This window comes from Rana temporaria, chromosome 3 (genome assembly GCF_905171775.1).
Source record: "Rana temporaria chromosome 3, aRanTem1.1, whole genome shotgun sequence".
Taxonomy (NCBI): Eukaryota; Metazoa; Chordata; class Amphibia; order Anura; family Ranidae; genus Rana; species Rana temporaria.
The window spans coordinates 330,495,753-330,516,813 of NC_053491.1; the positions used below are offsets into that span (position 1 = coordinate 330,495,753).

General features: G+C 39.6%; 1 protein-coding gene across 1 annotated transcript in view; it reads left to right on the forward strand.

Annotated features, from left to right (window-relative positions):
• The window catches only part of LOC120932541 (neuropeptide Y receptor type 2-like), a 92,074-nt gene extending 84,320 nt beyond the window's left edge, over positions 1 to 7,754 (forward strand). The window contains exons 2-3 of the mRNA XM_040345003.1: positions 4,123 to 5,663; positions 6,682 to 7,754. Of these exons, the coding sequence (XP_040200937.1) occupies positions 4,142 to 5,293 (1,152 nt within the window). The 5' untranslated portion in view covers positions 4,123 to 4,141 and the 3' untranslated portion in view covers positions 5,294 to 5,663; positions 6,682 to 7,754. The remainder of the gene's footprint in view (positions 1 to 4,122; positions 5,664 to 6,681) is intronic.
• Positions 7,755 to 21,061: the final 13,307 nt, after the last annotated feature.

Genomic DNA, 21,061 nt, shown 5'->3' on the forward strand with positions numbered 1-21,061 from the left:
TGGCTCGACGAGGTTCTCGTCAGTTTCCTCGACGAAAATGTACACACGACCGGTTTCCTCGACCAAAAAATATCTCCCAACAAGGTTCTTGCTGGTTTTTGCCGAGGAAACTGGTCGTGTGTACGAGGCCTTACACTCAGTCAAATTTCATTCAGCAATTCAAGCAACACAGCTCATCCCTGCCTGAAGGCCGTCCCTCTCTACAAGCACCCTCCCCTTTCTCACCGACCAATGATGTTGCGCCTAACGCTATTCATTTACTGGCCAGGAGTCACCAGCCATTTAAATAAAAGGGCAAGAATCGTGTGACATCTGCCCAGCAGAAATAAAATCCCCTATGCAAACTGACACTGAATGATATTACTGCAGGAAATTGCCATATGGCAGGACCTTCTATTTATCTATGGGAGTGTTTTGAAACTAATATGGTTATGTATTGTACTTGATCCCTGTAGATTGCAGCCTATCTGCTGGGACATCTTTTAGCTTGAAGTCACAATATATGCATGAGAACGTGTATTCCAGTGCTTACTAGCAACAATAATGTTTTTGATTTACTGACATTGTATTAGCACAGATATAGGTTTTCTATTGTATTATTTTAATATATAACACCTTTTGAGTTCCTGGTGAAGCCCCTCGAGTAACACGTTCAACAATGCTATATTTACCTGGCTATGAAATAAAAAATATCCACTGTATATATGATGAATAATCTGAATTTATGGGAAGAATAGTACATTTATAGGCAATAGATATGTGTGGGAAAGTCCTAAGCAGGACATAAGCAGGTTTAGTTTATCAGTGGTCCTCATATAGCATACTGTATATAGTTATACATATTATTATGGTATTATGTGAAATCTTTTATGGTGGTTTTTAATGAAAGGTTGTATAATAAACTTGTTAAACTCTTTTAACAAAATATTGGTGTTCAGTGTTGCTAGGTAAAAGTGGCACCAAGAAAGTTCCAAATTAATATTTCTGTTTGTTTTCAAAGGAGTTCAGCTTTAATATCCCTATTTCTTTAGTGATAATTGTGAATATTATTTGCATATATTTGAAAACATTTATACTTATAATTTTGAAGTAATTTGTGATTTTTATACAAGCTGTGCCAGTGAATTAAGATATTTCTATTAAACATCTTAGCGTGTTCCCTGCAGATTTTTTAATTTTCATAAATCTCAGTTCTCACATTATAATAAAATATTTGTATGTTTTGCCACTACATCTAAAAAAATAATACTTAATAAATTGATACATCTATGCTTGTAGGCATTTTCTGTTGGAGATTAAAGAGTTTTGAATTAAAAGCTCTAAGTAGGACCTAAAAAGTTTGGACTTAGGAGTGTGCTTTTAAATAGAGAAATCTTCACATATAAATGTATGTGAGCGAGCTATTTCCAGTTATCATCTTAGGGGCAGATCCACAGAACAATTACGCCGGCGTATCTCTTGATAAGCCGCGTAATTTCAAATTTTGCGCGTCGTATATTTGTTTTGTATCTTCAAAAAAAGATACGACGGCATCTCGGCTAGATCCGACAGGCGTACGTCTTAGTACGCCGTCGGATCTAAGCTACAATTCTTCGGCGGACGCTAGGTGGCGTTTCCGTCGAATTCCGCGTTGAGTATGCAAATTAGCTAGTTACGGCGATCCATGAACGTCCGTCCGGCCGGCGCATTTTTTTACGTCGTTTGCGTTCGGCCTTTTACGGCGTATATTTAAAGCTACTGTTATGAGGCGTACTCAATGTTAAGTATGGCCGTCCTTCCCGCGTAGAAATTTGAAATTTTTACGTCGTTTGCGTAAGTCGTTCGCGAATAGGGATTTGCGTAGAATGACGTCACCGTCATAAGCATTGGCTTGTTCCGGGTTAATTTTGAGCATGCGCACTGGGATACCCCCACGGACGGCACATGCGCAGTTAAAAAAAAACGTTGTTTACGTCGGGTCACGACGTATTTACATAAAACACCCCCCATCACAGCCATTTGAATTCCGCGCCATTACGCCGCCAAAGATACACTACGCCGCCGTAACTTACGTTGCGGATTCTTTATAGATTAAATAAAAAAGTAAGTTACGGCGGCGTAGTGTATCTTAGATACGCTACGCCCGGCGCATAAATGCGCCACTGTATGAGGATCTGCCCCTTAATTTGCAAATCATTTCCAAATCCATCCTTAAAAGAATGTAGCAAACAAAACAAAATGCTTTTATACATGTAAGATTACATTACATTGATATTATTAGTAAAAATAATTAAACCTTTAAAAACAAGAAAGCTGCAGAAAGATTTAAAGTGTACACACCAGCTTGCCTGCTGTCTCCCAACTTCATACATTTATTTTAACTTATCACCATGATTGGCAGCCTCAATGCCTGGAAAGTAAGAATGGCTAGACAAGTACAGAAGCCAATGTGAACGGCCCAGCATTTGGGCAGAGCAAGTAGAAGTCTAATTAAAACAATTAGAGTCTTTTAGCTGCTGGTACCTACTTATTGTCTTTAGATTTAAATGTATTAATTTCTGAAACCATCCAGAAGTTCCATGAGCACTTTTAAGCCCTGATGCCTGTTAGAACCTGTAAAACAGATTGAGTTATCCTTTTAATGTTTTACCATGAGATAACCTCTTTAACAACCAGTCTCCTGCCTCAATGGGATTCTAACTAAAGAACCCTCTAGAGCAGTGGTTCTCAACCGTGCTAGTGCCTTGACCCCTTGATAAAATTTCCCAAGTTGTGGGGACCCCTAACAGTAAAAAAAATTGTATCGTGGGTTGTCAGCACCCAAGGCAAGAACAAGTAATTTGCGCCCCTAACCCTTACATTTGTGAAGTATTAAAACCCCTTATGGTACATTTTAGTATGTACCACTCTTGGATCTCCTTTCTTTCCCCTTTTATCTCTCTATCCTAATTTCTTCTTCTTCCTTTTTTTTTTTTTTCCCCCCATCCCTCAATCTAGCCGTCTTTCTTGCTCTTTCTCTTAATCTTTCTCTCCCTTTTCATTTGTCGTTCCCCCTCTTTTTCTTTCCTTTCCACGTAATCTCTATTTTTATTCCTTCCCTTACTTCTTGGGGGTGGGGAGTTGGGATGAGTGGCAGTGGGGGTGGGAGAGTTTGGGTGAGTGGCAGTGGGGGTGGGAGAGTTTGGGTGAGTGGCAGTGCTGGTGGGAGAGTTGGGATGAGTGGCAGTGCTGGTGGGAGAGTTCTGATCAGCCAACATAGGTGCTCTTGATCAAGGTCATTTTCTGATCTGAGAACTGTAGTGGGGACTTTTAATGGGAACTATAATCACAGATAGTGTTACTCACTATGTCTCCCACTTCACATTCCTCACCAGTCAGCTGACCTAAAGTCTCTGCCCCCCCCCCCCCAGCCATGTTGTGAACTGAATGGGCGGCTGCAAAGAGGCCGAGTGGGCGGCTGTGGGCTCCAGGGACAGCCCTGCTCGGTGGCTGCAAAAAAGGTGAGGGCTTCAGGAACAGCCCAGAATTTAGTGACCCCTGGCAAATCATCATTTGACCCCCGAGGGGGTCCCGACCCCCAGGTTGAGAACCACTGCTCTAGAGGGTTCTACCTGCCTGTGAGCTGCCTATCAAAGCCCTTGTACTTTTCAATATAGTTTATACCCATGCTGTGGGATTAATCTACCTTTTGGATCAAGTGCCTCATATCTTCATGTTTCAGATTTTTACAGCTGTGTGTCCCCACTGTGAAGATTTCCACTCAATTCCAATAGATTTTCAAGCTCCTAAAAAATTAGAAATAGAAAAAAGTTTTAACCCTACATGATATTATTAGGTGTGTCATTTTAGATGTAACCTGCTTACAATTGTCAGAAGGAATCTACTGTCAAGTTGGTGTCCAGGTTCAGTGACAAAATATGTCATCATATGTGATCATAGTCCAACCAGTTCTACACCATACTCCTCCATCATAATAAAGTCATTAGCCTTGGTGTCAAATATTGAATGTTACATTTATAACCATACTTCTGTGCCAAATTCAGTCATAGTAGGCTGTCATAGTAGGGTGCAAAGTCATAGAGACAAGTGGCAATACATTGTTTGCTTTCCATATTCTGTTCAATGATCATTTTTTGTATTCAGTTCTAGGTGAAACCAAGGGATGTTTTTGGCAAAAATGGGAACAATAAAGCAAACCAACATGACACAGGCACTTGGCTCAAAGGGGTGGCATTCAAAGAGTACGGTTAACCCCATACAGTCTATCCATGGCACCAGCATCATGATGGACAGCACCAATATCCTGGGAGTTCAGGTGATTCTCATTACAGCATATTCCTTAATTATTCTTTTGGGCCTTGTTGGCAATTCATTGGTCATTTACATGATTGTAAAATATAAAAACATGAGGACAGTAACAAACTATTTCATAGCCAATTTGGCACTAGCAGATCTCATGGTGGACAGTCTGTGCCTGCCTTTTACCTTGGTCTACACGCTGCTGGATGAGTGGAAATTTGGCTTAGTACTCTGTCATCTGTTTCCTTATGCCCAGGCTATGAGTGTCAACGTCTCCACTCTCACTTTGATTGTCATAGCTTTAGATAGATACTGGTGCATCGTTTTCCACCTCAGTAGTCGGATTTCCAAGAAGTTTAGTTTCTTAATTATCACCATTACATGGGTGGCAGCTTCCATCTTTGCTATTCCCCTTGCTATCTTCCGAGAGTATAGATTTGAGGATTTACCAACCATCAATCTCACAATAACTGTATGTACTGAAAAGTGGCCTTCAAATAACAGTAGGGATGCAGCCATCTACAGCGTGTCAATGCTTCTTCTGCAATACATCCTGCCTCTGGTGGTAATATGTTACTGTTATATCAGGATCTGGCTGAAGCTAAAGAATCATATAAGCCCAACACCCAGAAGTGATACACACCAACGAAGAAAAAACACAACTAAGATGTTGGTGATGATGGTGGTTTTATTTGCAGTCTGCTGGCTTCCCTTCCATGTTTTTCAGGTGGCTATAGACTTTGGCTGCGGCCTTGCTTTTCAAGAGTACAAGCTTCTCTATTCTATCTTTCATGTTATTGCTATGTGCTCCACTTTTGCCAACCCACTACTTTATGGATGGATGAATAAGAACTACAGAAATGGATTTCTATTGTTTTTTGGGTGTAAAGACAAACTTCAAACCAGCCAAAATGATGGGTCGCTGCGAGGCCACTCGTATACCTTCCGTGCCACCACGTATCATGGAAGTTTCCGTCATGCTGGAGAAAATGGACAGCCGCCAACACATGTCTAAGTGGTCCTTGTTGAAATGTGCTGTGTCCAAAATGCACTCCCTACTTTTAAATATTACACAGTATTTGTATATAACATAGTTTATGGAAAAGAAACTGGTACTAAGAAAGACAAAAAGTATAAGTTATTTTTAACCAAATATTGTCAAATAGGGATACAGTATTTAAATTGTAAATATGAGGATTTCCCTATAATTTAAGTATACCTGATATCAAAATGGCACTAGAACATATTTTTGAAACGTAAAAAATGAAATGAATCTTTATTATTTGTCTCAGCAAAAATGTGTAGAGGGCATATTTATAAAGCAATGAATTTGACATTCACTGAACATTCATTGGTGAATCAGGTACTATATTATTAAAGTAAGTGTCACCTGCACATTCACATTTTTTTTTCTTTTAACCACTTACCCCCCGGACCATATTGCTGCCCAAAGACCAGAGTACTTTTTGCGATTCGGGACTGCGTCGCTTTAACAGACAATTGCGCGGTCGTGCGACGTGGCTCCCAAACAAAATTGGCGTCCTTTTTTTCCCACAAATAGAGCTTTCTTTTGGTGGTATTTGATCACCTCTGCGTTTTTTATTTTTTGCGCTATAAACAAAAATAGAACGACAATTTTGAAAAAAATGAATATTTTTTACTTTTTGCTGTAATAAATATCCCCCAAAAATATATAAAAAAAACATTTTTTTTCCTCAGTTTAGGCCGATACGTATTCTTCTACATATTTTTCGTAAAAAAAAATCGCAATAAGCGTTTATTGATTGGTTTGCGCAAAAGTTATAGCGTTTACAAAATAGGGGGTATTTTTATGGCATTTTTATAAATATTTTTTTTTACTAGTAATGGCGGCGATCAGCGATTTTTTTTTCGGTATTGCGACATTATGGCGGACACTTCGGACATTTTTGACAAATTTTTGGGACCATTGGCATTTTTATAGCGATCAGTGCTATAAAAATGCATTAGATTACTATAAAAATGCCACTGGCAGTGAAGGGGTTAACACTAGGGGGCGGGGAAGGGGTTAAGTATGCCTGGGTGTGTTCTTACTGTGGGGGGGGGGGGTGGCCTCACTAGGGGAAACACTGATCTTCTGTTCATACATTGTATGAACAGAAAATCAGCATTTCCCCTGCTGACAGGAACGAGAGCTGTGTGTTTACACACACAGCTCCCGTTCCCCGCTCTGTACCGAGTGATCGCGTGTGCCCGGCGGCGATCGCGCCCGCCGGGCACACGCACGGGAGTCGGGGGCGAGCGGGGGGGCGCGCGCCCCTAGTGGCGGCTAATAGGCAGGACGTCATATTACGTGCTCTCGCCTAGGAGAGCCACCTTGTGGACGTATTTCGACGGTGCGGCGATGGCAAGTGGTTAAAGTAGGTCAAGTTGTGCCCAGCACACAATCATGTAAATGCAAACACCTCCAGTACAATATGGCAGAAGGTAACCAACTCTCTGCAAGAATACATCTAACTAAAATAATTTTGTTGAAAAATGTGTGTTTTATTAAGTGAAATAGAGCCCTTGTAAAAAAAAAAGTGAATCTCCCCAATAAATGTGTTTTTTTAAATGCAGCAAATAATGTAACAGTGAATATTTGGTGAATGTTCGGTGAATGTCACATTTACTTCTTTCTACTGTTTCAAAGGGATGGATTATCATCACTGGAGCTGGTAGGTTCTCAAAGTAACACCCCTCTGTTAAGGCCACCTCTTCCATTCAGAGTATTTTCTTGTTTTACTGGTTCTAAAATGGTGTATAACATTGTAATAAAAAGTATATAGGCTTATTAAAAATGATTGTATTTGTGCTGATAATGGGACAATAATTCTCAGCCAGTTACTAAACAGGAAACATCTGTCTCTTTCTCTCTGTTGCTTATATGCGCATGTGTACTCTACCTAATTGTAAATCTGGTCCTGTATTTACTACAACTCTACAACACACGTATAAGCACCTTCCTTCTACAGGGTAGTTAGTTTAGGAGCCTTGACTTCTACTTAAATGTTCCTGCACCGTTTTACCTAAAATATCTATCTAGAAATTCTTTATTAATTATTTAATTAGGGGCACACCAACAATGGTTCATAAATATTAAGCAATATGAATAGAATGGTGAGCATACAACAGGCTTAGGAACAGTGTTGGTGCATAATGTTCACAAAATATAAATCAAAAAGTATATAAACTGTATTAATTCATACCATAAAAATACTTACAAAAAGAGAACTCCATTAAAAACAAATTACTCTACATAAGCAGGACCCTATCTTGTTGGTAAGTAAGTAGACAAGGCTGTCACAAAGATCTGAGACCAATGTATCACAAAAACATCATGTATCAAACAAACACAGATGTATACATAGTATCCGTAAATTCATGATTAACTTTAAAGTGTTTGTCAAATGTAATAGTATACTATTACGTAATAATTCAAAACATTATCACTTAAGCTAGCCATACATTATACAATTTTCTTATTTAATTTCCATTAGATTTACCTTTAACTACTGTATGTAGTGCAAGGGCCTACTGACTGCATACAAATTAAAAGTGTTAGGTTTGACCTCATATTATATGGTTTTGGTAATTCTAAAGGAAAATTGTACAAAAAAATGGCCCCTAGGGGGCGTTTCCGTCGAATTCAGCGTTGAGTATGCAAATTAGCTAGTTACGGCCATCAACGAATGTACGCCCAGCTGGGGCATTTTTTTACGTAGTTTGCGTTCGGCTTTTTCCCGGCGTATAGTTAAAGCTACTGTTATGAGGCGTACTCAATGTTAAGTATGGCCGTCGTTCCCGCCTCGCATTTTGAATTTTTTACGTTGTTTGCGTAAGTCGTTCGCGAATAGGGATTTGCGTAGAATGACGTCACCGTCGTGAGCATTGGCTTGTTCCGGGTTAATTTCGAGCATGCACACTGGGATACCCCCACTGACTAAAAAAAAACATTGTTTACGTCGGGTCACGACGTATTTACATAAAACACGCCCCCATCGCAGAGATTTGAATGCCGCACCATTACGCCGCCAAAGATACACTACGCCGCCGTAACTTACGGCGCGGATTCTTTGTGGATTTGAAAAAAAAAGTAAGTTACGGCGGCGTAGTGTATCTTAGATACGCCTGGCGGATAAATGCGCCACTGTACGTGGATCTGCCCCTTCAGCTTTAGTATATCAATCCTATGGTGTCAGATAGTGTAAAATACCCAAAGGTTCAGTTTATATCAATTTCAGTAGAATGGTACCAAGAGGAACTGCCGTCTTCATACTTGATTTGTAATAAAAAACATCTTTGTCATTCTGAAGCTTCCCTCCAACCACTTTGCATATTATTTTATATATGCTGTGATTCTGTACTTTCAAAATATACTGTAGAAATCTCCCTCCACTAAGTCTGGCTGCATCCATTTCAACTGTGGACAGCTGAAGCTGCTGTCGTGTTCACTTCCTGGATTAATAAAGACACACACAGAGGCACACCTCTAGCTCTGCAGCTCTCATTGGCCCTCTTAAGACTCATTCCCCCTACCTTCCTGGCAAACTCACGAGAGTGAGAAAGAGAGCTGTGCAGGATATCATAAGCTTAGGCTAATGACCAGACAAGAAACAGGAAGTGGGCTGTACAAGGTATTTACTGGCAGAAAAAAAAAATGTTTTACTATCTATCCAAAGTTAAAACAACAAGGGCAAAAGATTTAATAGATGGAAAGTTGAAAAAATGTCTAAAGGTCCGCTTTAACCATCCATAACATGACGGAATAGGGTTGGCTCTATACCAGGTATACTTGCTTCTAGTGGTATATCTTTCTTGTGCATTAGGCAGTATCCAAACCCCATAAAATGTGGACAAGTGTCCTTGTGAATGAAGGCAACTTCTGACATGTAACAAAATGTGTCCAATCAGGCTATAGCAGTCCTTCCCACTACTGCCACAATGATCTGTGCGCATATTAGCATTGGAAATGGGTACACTGCACTGTGAACTGCATGCGCCTTCATTCCATATGTATCCAAAGACCAAATGTCTGGGATCCATAGGCAAAGGGTACACTGCTGAAGCATGTGTCTCCTTAACTTGTTTCACCACACATAGTGGCTTCCCTTGAGGGGCATGTCTAACTCCATACCTGCTGGGAGAAAAAAAACATGTAAGCTCACTCAAGATGTAGCTTACACAGGGCTATAGGATCTCCTTACTCCACATGACAGGGCAGAGCGTCTGTACAGCCTGTTACAAGCACCAGCTCTGTCATAAGGAAGGAAGAGAATAAAATCACTTTTTTCCATAACCAAAAGGTACTAAATATTTATGTTCCCTCCTAAAGGTCAAATAAAGCATTCAGGGAAGAGAAGGGAAGATAAGGATGTGCTGCTGGGAAAGATGGGCAGTTAAGTGAACCTGCATGGGCGTGTTAAATTAAATCTGTCATAAAAATAGAAAGTCTACCAACTCTAACCTCTCTTAAAGTGTATGTAAGGACACTTGGGTAGAGTGGAAAAGATCAGACCCTTTGGGCCAGACTCTCGTACAATTGCGGCAGCGCAACATAACCCGTTTACGTTACACCGCCGCAAGTTTTTAGTGTAAGTGCCTGATCCACAAAGCACTTACCTGTAAACTTGCGGCGGTGTATCGTAAACACGTCCAGCGCAAGCCCGCCCAATTCAAATGGGGCGTCTACCATTTAAATTAGGCGCGCTCCCACGCCGGACGTACTGCGCATGCTCAGTTTAGAAATTCCCGCCGTGCTTTGCGCGATGTGACGTCATTTTTTAGAACGGCGACGTGCGTAGCGTCCATTCGTATTCCTGGACGTCTTACGCCAAAACAAAAAAAAATTGAAATTCGACCCGGGAACGACGGCCATACTTTAACATGGCTCGACTAAAGTTAAGCCATGTTAAAGCAGGTGTAACTTTGCAACTGGAAAAAATTACTAGCGACGACGTAACGAACGCAAAAACCGTCGTGGATCGCCGTAAATGCTCATTAGCATACCCGACGCAGGAAAACGACGCGAACTCCACCCAGCGGCGGCTGAGGTACTGCATCCTAAGATCCGACGGTGTAAGTCAATTACACCTGTCGGATCTTATGCCGCGTACACACCATCACTTTATGTGATGAAAAAAAATGACGTTTTTAAAAACGTCACTTTAATTGACTGTGTGTGGGGGAAAACGTCGTTTTATGTCTTGTAAAAAACGACCAAAAAAAATTGAAGCATGCTTCAATTTTATGTGTCGTTTTTCAAAAGTGCACTTTTTACTTCACAGAAATTGACCGTGTGTAGCAAAAAACGTCGTTTTCTAAGACGTTTTTTCATCCACGCATGCCCAGAAGCTGGTAAAACGTGGTGGAACGTAACCTCACTTTGCAAGATCATTGTGAGAAAACGATGGTGTGTAGGCAACTTCGTCTTTGAAAATTGAAGTTTCAAAAACGTCATTTTTTACTTCACAGAAAGTGTCGTTTTTTTTCATCACATAAATTGATGGTGTGTACGCGGCATATGAATCAGTCGCATAGATACTCTGAGAGATACGACGGCGTATCAGAGATACGCCGTCGTATCTCTTCTGTGAATATGGCCCTTAGTTCTTATTGCTGTGTCACTCTCTCTCTGACTGTCCTCAAGGCCATTGTCACTGAAACAAAATGTGATGGAAAATCCAAAAGTCTACAGCTGTCAACAGAGTTATAATAAAATCCTTCAATGGGGAGAACTGGTCCTGTGACCACTCTCCAATATTGGAATTTAATTAACTTTGAAGAGAACTCCTCTCACTGCCTTGTGGGCCTTCAGTCCAGGAATTGAATACTGTAGTAGTCTTCTTACCGGGACACAGACAGAAAAAAACAACCCAGACAGAGTTTTAACCTTTCCCTACACTTTCTAAAACATAAAAATTGTGGTTTTACATGCAATGTATCATACATTTTCTTCCTGTGTCTTTGTAATCTGAACTGAAATATCAAACAGTTTTATCAGCCTTCCCAGTTATCTTCTGCGAGCTACAAAACACCCATTCATGTAATAGAGCTGAGGAGGTATTTGGAGCCCAAATAAGATCAGTCTAGTGTGACAAAGGGTTCCCCATAGAGGTTTGTTACTGGCAGGATCACCGTGTAAAAATAAGAAAAAAAATAAGACTAAAAAAAGAAAACAAATGGACTGGTAAGCTGCAATACATCAACTTTTTTGGATTTTGATACAGTTTAATATTTAAATTTCACTAATGTCATTGTATTTATGAAATTGCATTTAGGAAATGTTCCAGACCGAGTCATTTTTTTCAGTAAAACAGATTATATTAGTTTCATCTGATTCAAAGTGGATCTTTTTTAAATACCCATGAAGATTTTCCCAAGTCTTTTCACGTAATTAGGGTGCACAATACAAGGTATGGTAAAAGCAATGGCATTGCAAGGAACATTGTGTGGCCTTTTGCTAGCTTGAGTTCTTAGGCTTGGGATACGGGCCAGACAACTGATGGCATGACAGTGCACCAGGGATGGGAAAAAGGCAAGGAAGACAGAAAAGGAGGTAGAGGGGATATTATGGGGATAACAGCCTCTTTTTGCAGTGGTATGCTACAAGCTCAACAACATTGCAAGGGATGCTCTGGGTCTTTTCAGAACCTAGCAAAGCTCTTGCTAAGCACAATCAAATATCGCAGCTCCACAATACAATTTTCCATTAATTGAGTGTTTATTCAACAAAGTTCCGGTAAAATGAAATTGCTTGTTTGCCTTGCTCAACCACAAGATTTATTGTGACGATGTACAGATATGCACAGATAAAAAGACATCAAAGAAAAAACCTTGATGCTTTTTGCACAAAGTGCTTAATCATAAAGATAAGAATAAATCACATACAGCAAGATAAACAAAGGAATGAAGTGGTTCATTTTACTAGAATTTTTTTTACTACACTAGGACCAGGCAAGGTCTAAAAGCTGTGATTTTTAACATGTGGGGTATGTAAAGCTGGCTCCCTTTTCGCAGGAAAAGTCTCCGTCTAATTGTGTATTTTTCTAAACTGCAGACTGGAGGTTTCATTAACAAAAATAAAACACTAATATAAAACTTTGTTTCACAAGAGTCCAATGACATTTGAAAATTGTACTAATATGTTTTTGTAAAGCTTTGTGAATTGAGCCTCGTGTATAAACCCAGCAGTGAAAATGGAAACTCTGTTATGCTATTACAGTAAAGCTAAATGGAACTCTAGAGGCAGGCAAAGGACTACTCACTAGTGTTGCATGTGATCTCCTTCCAGCTGAGATGTTCCCATTACTGACGTATGATGCCTTTTTCTGCATTGTGTCACTGTGCGGAGCTAGCCATCTTGGTAGAAGTGGGACTGGCACAGTAAGCAGAACAGTAGTTTCACTATGATTCAAAACAGCAGTGCTGTCACTGGTTCTCAACCCCAGTCTTAAAAGTGGACCATCAGTAATTTTTTCATCTTTCCATCTATTAAATCTTCTGCCCTTGTTGTTTTAACTTTGGATAGTAAAACATTTTTTTTTCTGCCAGTAAATACAGCCCACTTCCTATTTCTTGTCGGGGGAAAAAGCTTAGGCTTATGACATGCACAGCTCTCTCTCTCACTCTCATGAGAGTTTGCCAGGAAGGGAGGGGGGTGAGTCCTACGAGGGTCAATGAGAGCTGCAGAGCTGGAGGTGTGCCTCTGTGTGTTTGTGTAAATCCAGGAAGTGAACAGGCAGCAGCTTCAGCTGCCCACAGTTAAAATGGCTGCAACCAGGCTCAGTGGAGGGAGATTTCTGCAGCATATTTGGCAAGTACAGAATCACGGTATGTATAAAATAATATGCAAAGTGGTTGGAGGGAAGCTTCAGAATGGCAAAGTTTTTTTTATTACAAATTATGTGAGCAGACTGCAGTTCCTCTTTAAATATCCCCAACAGGTAATGTTCTGGGAATTTCCTTTGGACAAAATAGCTGTCTTAAATTATAAGCCCTTGACATTGATTTAAACCTCTACAATTTGAAGGATATCATAAAAACATGAAATGTTGGGAGGTACTTGAGGACTTTGGATTCGGAAGCAACTTGCAACTTTGAATATGTGGGCACATTGGCATAGGAAATGCACAGCTAATTTTCACAGCTAATTTTCATGAGGAATTCCAGACAAAAGATTTGTTTTTAGGATACTGCTTGGGCACAAGAACTTTTGCCGTCAGAAAATTTGAGCACCAGCTCTCAAATTTTAGCTGTCGGAAACTCCGACAGAAAATGTCCGATGGGGCCTACACATGGTCGGAATTTCCAACCAAAAGCTCACATCGAACATTTCTTGTCGGAAATTCCGATCGTGTGGACAGTTGTCATCACAATATGCTCCTCCATTGAAAGATTGTCCTCTACCTCCTGTTCCTGGGCAATTAACATTTTTGGATTTTCCATTACTTTCTGTACCATGAGAATGATCACCAGGACCAATAGAGACCAATATTGCTGTAGTGACAAAGCTGAGCAAGCGGCCTACCTGAGAGCAGCAACTCTGCTCCAAATTCAGGAACACCGAAACATCAATGTCACACCATCACACGAAGCTGCATCAGATTGTACTGGCAGGATCAACAGCCATCCAGAGACGTTTTTGTGTTTTTTGCACACATGTTTAAGACATAATTTTGGGCCTGAATATTAGGAAAAAACATGATATATTTTCTGAAAGCAGAGACCCTGAGGAATTTAAATAGTGGTGATTGCAATATTTATGAAATGCGATATCTGCACAACGATTTATGAAGGAAAACAATTTAGTAAAAAATACATTTAGTTAATGTAAGGGCACAAAAACGTAAATAGTCACCCAACATGTCAAGCTTAAAATTTGAATGCACCAGCAAAACAAACTTTGGTGCAGATCGCTCTCCATTAGCTTTTTCCCTGGCCGCAAGGGTCAGGGAAAGTGAAAACAGAAACAGAAACTGAAATTATGTTTTAAATGTTCATTACAATTAGGAGAGATCAGTGATCTCTGGCATGCGGAGGCTGGAAAACATGGTGGGGGTTACTGTTGGGGGTAACGTCTGGGGTGGGGCACAGTCCGGGGGTCACAGAAAGCAACCGAGTAGCTGAATTAGTCTAAAAGCAGTAATGTTCCATTATGATGACAAAATAAATAATAGAACGATTAAAAAGTTGATCAAATATTCAACATACCAAAACTGTATAATGCATAGAATGTATCTTTTCCATATCTCAAAAGGGAGCGCCCTGGGTGCCAGCTGCCAGGGTCTAGGAATGCTTCTGCCCAGACATCATGCTGATCCTTTTGCTTCAAAGTGGTAGTAAAGCCTAACTATTCTTAAAAATGTTACTTTGCGTAATTTAGCAGCTCCAGCTTTCTTGTGAATTCTGGGATAGGCTCCTATGATCCAGCCATTGTCGGCGCTCCCTTCTCTTCCCTGCAGCAGCCACTCACTGACACAGGGGAGCCTGACCTACTGGATCACAAGACTGCACAAATTAAAAATAGGCACCGTAAGTACATAGATCTTTTTATACCGGGTGTACAGGATAGGTAGAAGGAGGGAGAAAACATTTTTACGAAAGGCTAGGTTTAGGTTCACACTACTGCAATCCAATTTTGGTCAGTGAGATTTTGTAGTGCAACTTGGTTGTGCTTTGGATGTGGTTTGCTTATTCTGTGGGGCCAAAACCGTGCTGAAATCACACTAAAGTAGTACAGGACACTTTTCAAAAATTGGGCCATGCTGTGTTGTATTGATGCGATTTACATTGCCATGCGATTTTATATGACTCAAATCACATCTGAAATGGCACTAGTATGAACCAGGCTTTAGAGTTAGACTTTTCTTACACTTCAAGTTGTAGTCATGGAACAAGTATGCAAATAAGGACTTCTGACTTTACTGATCTGAATACTTGTTCCAGGTCGATGAGCATGATAACCAGCTAACTAGCATATTTAGAAGAAGATCAGAATTGTCAACCCATGTATTTCTCTTATGGCAGGTTTCTTCCTAATCTACATGCATATAATCAAGAACATAAAAAAAAAGTATGATTTGAGGGGGAAAAATTGCAGAATTTGCAGTTTGGCATTTGGTTACACTTGATGTATTCAATAATTATTTAGAAATATTGAATTATGTATCTTACAGACATATAAAGTATATCATGTTATCATTTCCATTGGCAACAAAGCCCTGGATCATATGTACATTTTAATAAAGCTGAGTTTTAATGACTACTTTTAAGTCAGTGTCACTAAATGAAAAAAGCATGGGTTTGATAAACTATCAGTGGCACTAAGTGAGACATTACGGCAGGAATCTTATGTGCCAAACTGTTGCAAAAAAGTTGCAAATAGTGATAAACGATCTATCAGGTCATAGTAGCCATAGCTTATAAGAAGTCCTGCCCCACCTACTGTTGGAACTGCTTAGTGCTGCAAGTGCCACCCAGCCAAGTCTTCTCCCAATCAGTGTCTTAATGGTGAAGTATGTCCACTCAGCATTATCGACCCAAGATTTCTCATTAGAACGGCAAGTTCCGCCAGCCAAGTCTTCTCCCCACTCTGATCAGTGTCTGATTGGTGAAGTATCTCCACTCAGGGTCATCGACCCAACATATCTCAAATGAATGGTAAATTCCCCCCAGCCCAGTTTTCTCCCAACCCCAAAAAGTATCTGAATGGTGAAGTATCTCTACTTAAGGCCAAGGGACTAGTGTATCTTATTAGAACTGCAAATTCCCCGCAGCTCAGTCTTCTGCCACTCTGATCAGTATCCCATACATGAAGTATCTCCACTCAGGGAAAAACATATCTTATTAGAACTACACATGCCACCCAGCCTAGCCTTATCCAACTGTGATCAGTGCCTTAATTGTGATGTATTCTACTCAGGGCCACTGGACAAACACATCTTGTAAGAACTGTAGATGCCCTCCAGCCCAATATTCTTCCACTCGAATTAGTGTCTCAATGGTGAAGTATCTCTGCTTTGGGCAATCGGCCCAACATACCCTATTTGAACTGCAAATGTTCTCCAGCCCAGTCTTCTCCCACTCTGATAAGTGTCTGAATGGTGAAGTATCTTAACTCAGGATCATCGCCTCAACATATGTCGTTATTTAGAATGGCTCCTTCCTGGAGCTGAATATGTCATTAGCTATCACAAGTATGCACAGGAAATGTCTGGTCCTTCGATTTCCAGTGACAGGTTCACTTTAACAGTGTTGCTTCATGGTAAGTCTGCATTGTATATATACCACTGTCAGAATGTTTATACTGAAATAATAAAACAGTATTGTATTTATGAAATTATGCAAATATTGTTTTGGGAGAATTTACAGTTTTCCATAAATATCAACAAGAAATTCAAGTTCGATTATCCGTGCTATTTTGAAGACAAGTGATACAAATTATACTCTTAAAAAAATATATTTATTAACTAAAAATACAGTGCAAATTAATATCAGGTATACTTTGTGATAATACAAATAAATGGATATACTTCTACATATCAAAGATAAATGATGATTCAGATAATTCACATTTTTTATACAAGCTCTATAACAAATTACCACATTTCAATACTTGAATGATACTTGTACATTTAAGACTTGGTAACTCTTATGCCCGGTACACACGATCGGAATTGCCTAGAATCCGATGAAATTTTTGTCGGAATTCCATTCAAGCTGTCTTGCATACACACTGTCAGACCAAATTCCGACCGTCCAAAACGCAGTGACATAAAACACTACGACGAGCCGAGAAAAATTAAGTTCAATGCTTCCGAGCATGTGTCGACCTGATTCTGAGCATGCGTGTTTTTTTTCTCCATCGGAGTTGCACACAGACGATAGGAATTTCCGATCGTTTTTTTTTTTCCATCGGAAAAAAATAAAACATGTTCTATTTCTAAACACCAACGGAAAAAAGTCCGATGGGGCCCACACAGGATCGGAATTTCCAATGAAAAAAAGTCCATCTGACTTTTTTCATTGGAAATTCCGATCGTGTGTACGCGACATTAGTGAACAGCTTCCGTGGTTTCACAGACTTGTGTAAACTATTGTTGTTTACCTTAACACTATGATGTTACGCTTTTACAAAACAAACAGACCTTCTTCTTACACTCTTAAATGTACAAACAAAATATTATATTGTGCACAGCTTGATAATTTGATCAAGGCTTATTTTCTTAGATTTAAGCTCCATGCACACAGAAGCTGATAAACTGCAGTTTTTTGGTGTTTTGGCTTTTTTTTTCAAAGCCCATAAACTGAACTCTATGTTAGCCTATGTGCCCATGCACACATGGGTGTTTTTTAGTGTTAATGAGCTTTGAAGTTTATTGGCTTTTTTCTGAACGCCCGAAATTTGCATTTAAAGTGCTGTTTTTCGGCAGGAAAAGCGCAAATAAACGCTCAAAAACGCTGGCGCCAGCGTTTTTTTAAGTTTTTTTTATCCACTAAAGAAAAAAAAAAGCTCCAAAACGATACTCAAAAACGCTAATAAATGCTATTGCAAAAACGCTAAAAAACGTTGAAAGGCTCCGTGCAAAGCAACTGGCATATTTTATAGCTTTTTTTTGGCTTCTGTGTGCATGGAGCCTTAGAATGAATCAATGGTTTAACACATACTATAACCAATCCAATTCTAATGCCGCGTACAGACGGTCATTTTTTGTGATGAAATAAAATGACATTTTTAAAAATGTCAATTAAAATGATCGTGTGTGGGCAAAATGTCATTTTATGTCTTCTGAAAAATGACAAAAAAAAAATTCGAACATGCTCGAATTTTTTGTGTCGTTTTTCAAAATGTCATTTTTTGTGTCAATGAAAATGATAGTGTGTGGGCAAAACGACGTTTTTAAACCCGCACATGCCCAGAAGCAAGTTTTGAGACGGGAGGTAAAACTACCATTCATAATGGAGTAAGCACATTCATCACGCTGTAACAGACAAAAAAGCACGAATCGTCTTTTACTAACAAGTAACCAGCTAAAAGCAGCCTCAAGGCGAATAGAACTTCCCCTTTAGAGTGCCGTCACTTTGTTCATCATTTTTCAAAATGATGGTGTGTATGCTACATCGTTTTTGAAAATGAAGTTTCAAAAATGTCGTTTTTTTTCATCACTTCAAACGTCATTTTTTTTTCATCACAAAAAATGACCGTCTGTATGGGGCATAATACTTTGAAGTCAGTTTTGTGACATATGACAATATATGTATCTCCCTTGTTTTAGAAGCAAAACAAATTCATACTGCAGTTAGAATCCACTTCACTCCAAAACTGAACTAACAATTGATTGGATTAGGCAAATATATGTTCAACCAAACTTCAATTACCTAAAAAGGTAAAATAAACAGAATAATACTTTACCAGGGGTTTAAGAATCTCTGTCATTTTGACAAGCTTCACATGAGACGATGAGTCCCAAGGGGACTCCTTTCAACATTCCTACATCTCTGTGTTTCAAGATCTCCCCTTCAGCCCGAGAGATAGCGAGAGATGAAAAGATCTTTTTCCTTCAGCCTAGCATCTCTTTCTGCTCTGGGTAGCCAGACATAGAGAGCATCTCTTCCTCCCTCCTGAGATTTCCTCTTTCTGTCATCTGTAACTACTTTTATTTCACCCCAAAAGTGGGTGTGTGTCTAATTACTATGTAATTGATGATGTCCTATGACAATGGAGTGCATATGTTACCATAACAACCAAGTTTAGTATCCATCTTGAATAATTACCATTTTCACCTCTAGGGGCAATATTGTATAAGAAATTACTTCTAATGTTGTTCTCATCTATTTCTAATACAATTTATGACCTCTTTGACCTTCGGCTTAGTGAAACACCATTAATTGTGTAATGGTTGACATCATGTGTCAGATATTCTGGTGTTAGCTTAAATATATGGTTTGGGAAAGTTTACCCCCCATCATTAGCTGGGGCTAAATTGTTAAATTAAATCAATTAAATTAAATTGTTTAAAACTGAAGTTATAATTCTAACAACAAGCAAAACAGTTATTCATGAACAATCTCACTAATTGAACAACATGTTTGCAACCTTTATCATAATATACAGGGCTTTTTTTCTTAGAGAATAGGTGCAGGAACTCCCCCTTTCTGAGTCACCACTTTTCTCCGCCTCTACCCACCTACGAGCACCATTCCTTGGTTTCACCCCTTACCCACCTCCCAGTACTGCCTTTTTTAGATAATACAGAACCAAGTATTATTATGGAATTTGGTAATGATAACAAGAAAAACACTAAAATAGATCCCCTGCAGCCAGTAACAATAGAACAATAGAACCCCAGGAGACTCCTGTCATCAACAGATCTCTCACAGCCAGCATCAACAGACCCCTCCCTCAACAGTAGATCTCTCCCAGCAACAACTGACCCCCAGCAATATGAGGCCCCATACACACGAGAGGATTTATCCGCAGATACGGTCCAGCGGACCGTATCCGCGGATAAATCCTCTCGAGGATTTCAGCAGATTTCTATGCGATGGCGTGTACACACCATCGCATTGAAATCCCCGCTGAAATCCTCTGCCGATGACGTGTCGCGCCGTCGCCGCTATTATGACGCGGCGACGGGCGCGACAATGTCATATAAGGAATTCCACGCATGCGTCAAATCATTACGACGCGTGCGGGGAATCCCTTTGGACGGATGGATCCGGTAAGTCTGTACAGATGAGCGGATCCATCCGTTGGAATGGATTCCAGCAGATGGATTTGTTGAGCATGTCAGCAAATATCCATCTGCTGGAAATCCATCCCAGGGGAGATTTATCTGCGGATAGATATCCGACGGAGTGTACACACCATAGAATCTATCCGCAGAAACCCATTTGATGGGATTTATCTGCGGATAGATTCTATGGTGTGTATGGGGCCTAAGACCCACCCCAAGGAACAATAGATCCCACACGAGAAAGAGTAGACCTCTTCAGCAACAATAGACCGCTAGTGCTGGAGGTGCAGGAACTGCGTTCCCCCGCGTTCCCGCTGAAAAAAAAGCCCTGATAATATATATATATATATATATATATATATATATATATATATATATATGCATAAATGGGTTTTATAATAACTAATATATTGTTAATATATAGGAAAGAAACATTATTATTTAAAATACACAATACGATAGCCTATTTATGAATAAGCCCTCTTGTTTCATTCATGCAAAGATAATTCCTGTGAGCTCATAGAGTACATCGTCTGTAGAATCTCCCCTTATCTTGTTTATTTTACTAAGTGTTTAAACCTTTGAATTATAACTTGGGAGATGGTACAACCACACCCCTTTTGAAACTTCGTCTAACATTGTCTATTCATGCGCTATGAACTTAATTTGAACTTTAGAGAGAAAATGGCTCCTCTCATGTTCAATATTTATAAATATGAAAAATATACAATATACAGCTTTATATATATATATATATATATATATATATATATATATATATATATATATATATATATGTATATATTCTTTTAACCCCAATAGTTCTGACACCACATATGAACATTCTGAAAAGTCTGATTCCAGGAAATGAATACATACACTCAGAGGCATAACTAGAATCTTCAGGGCCCTGGTGCAAGAAACCATGAAGGGCCCCCCCATGGGCATTGCTAGATCTACAAAAGATCTTGGGCTAGAGCCCATAGAAGTGTAGCAAGCAAGTAAAGAAAGTCATACGCTTGGGCGGG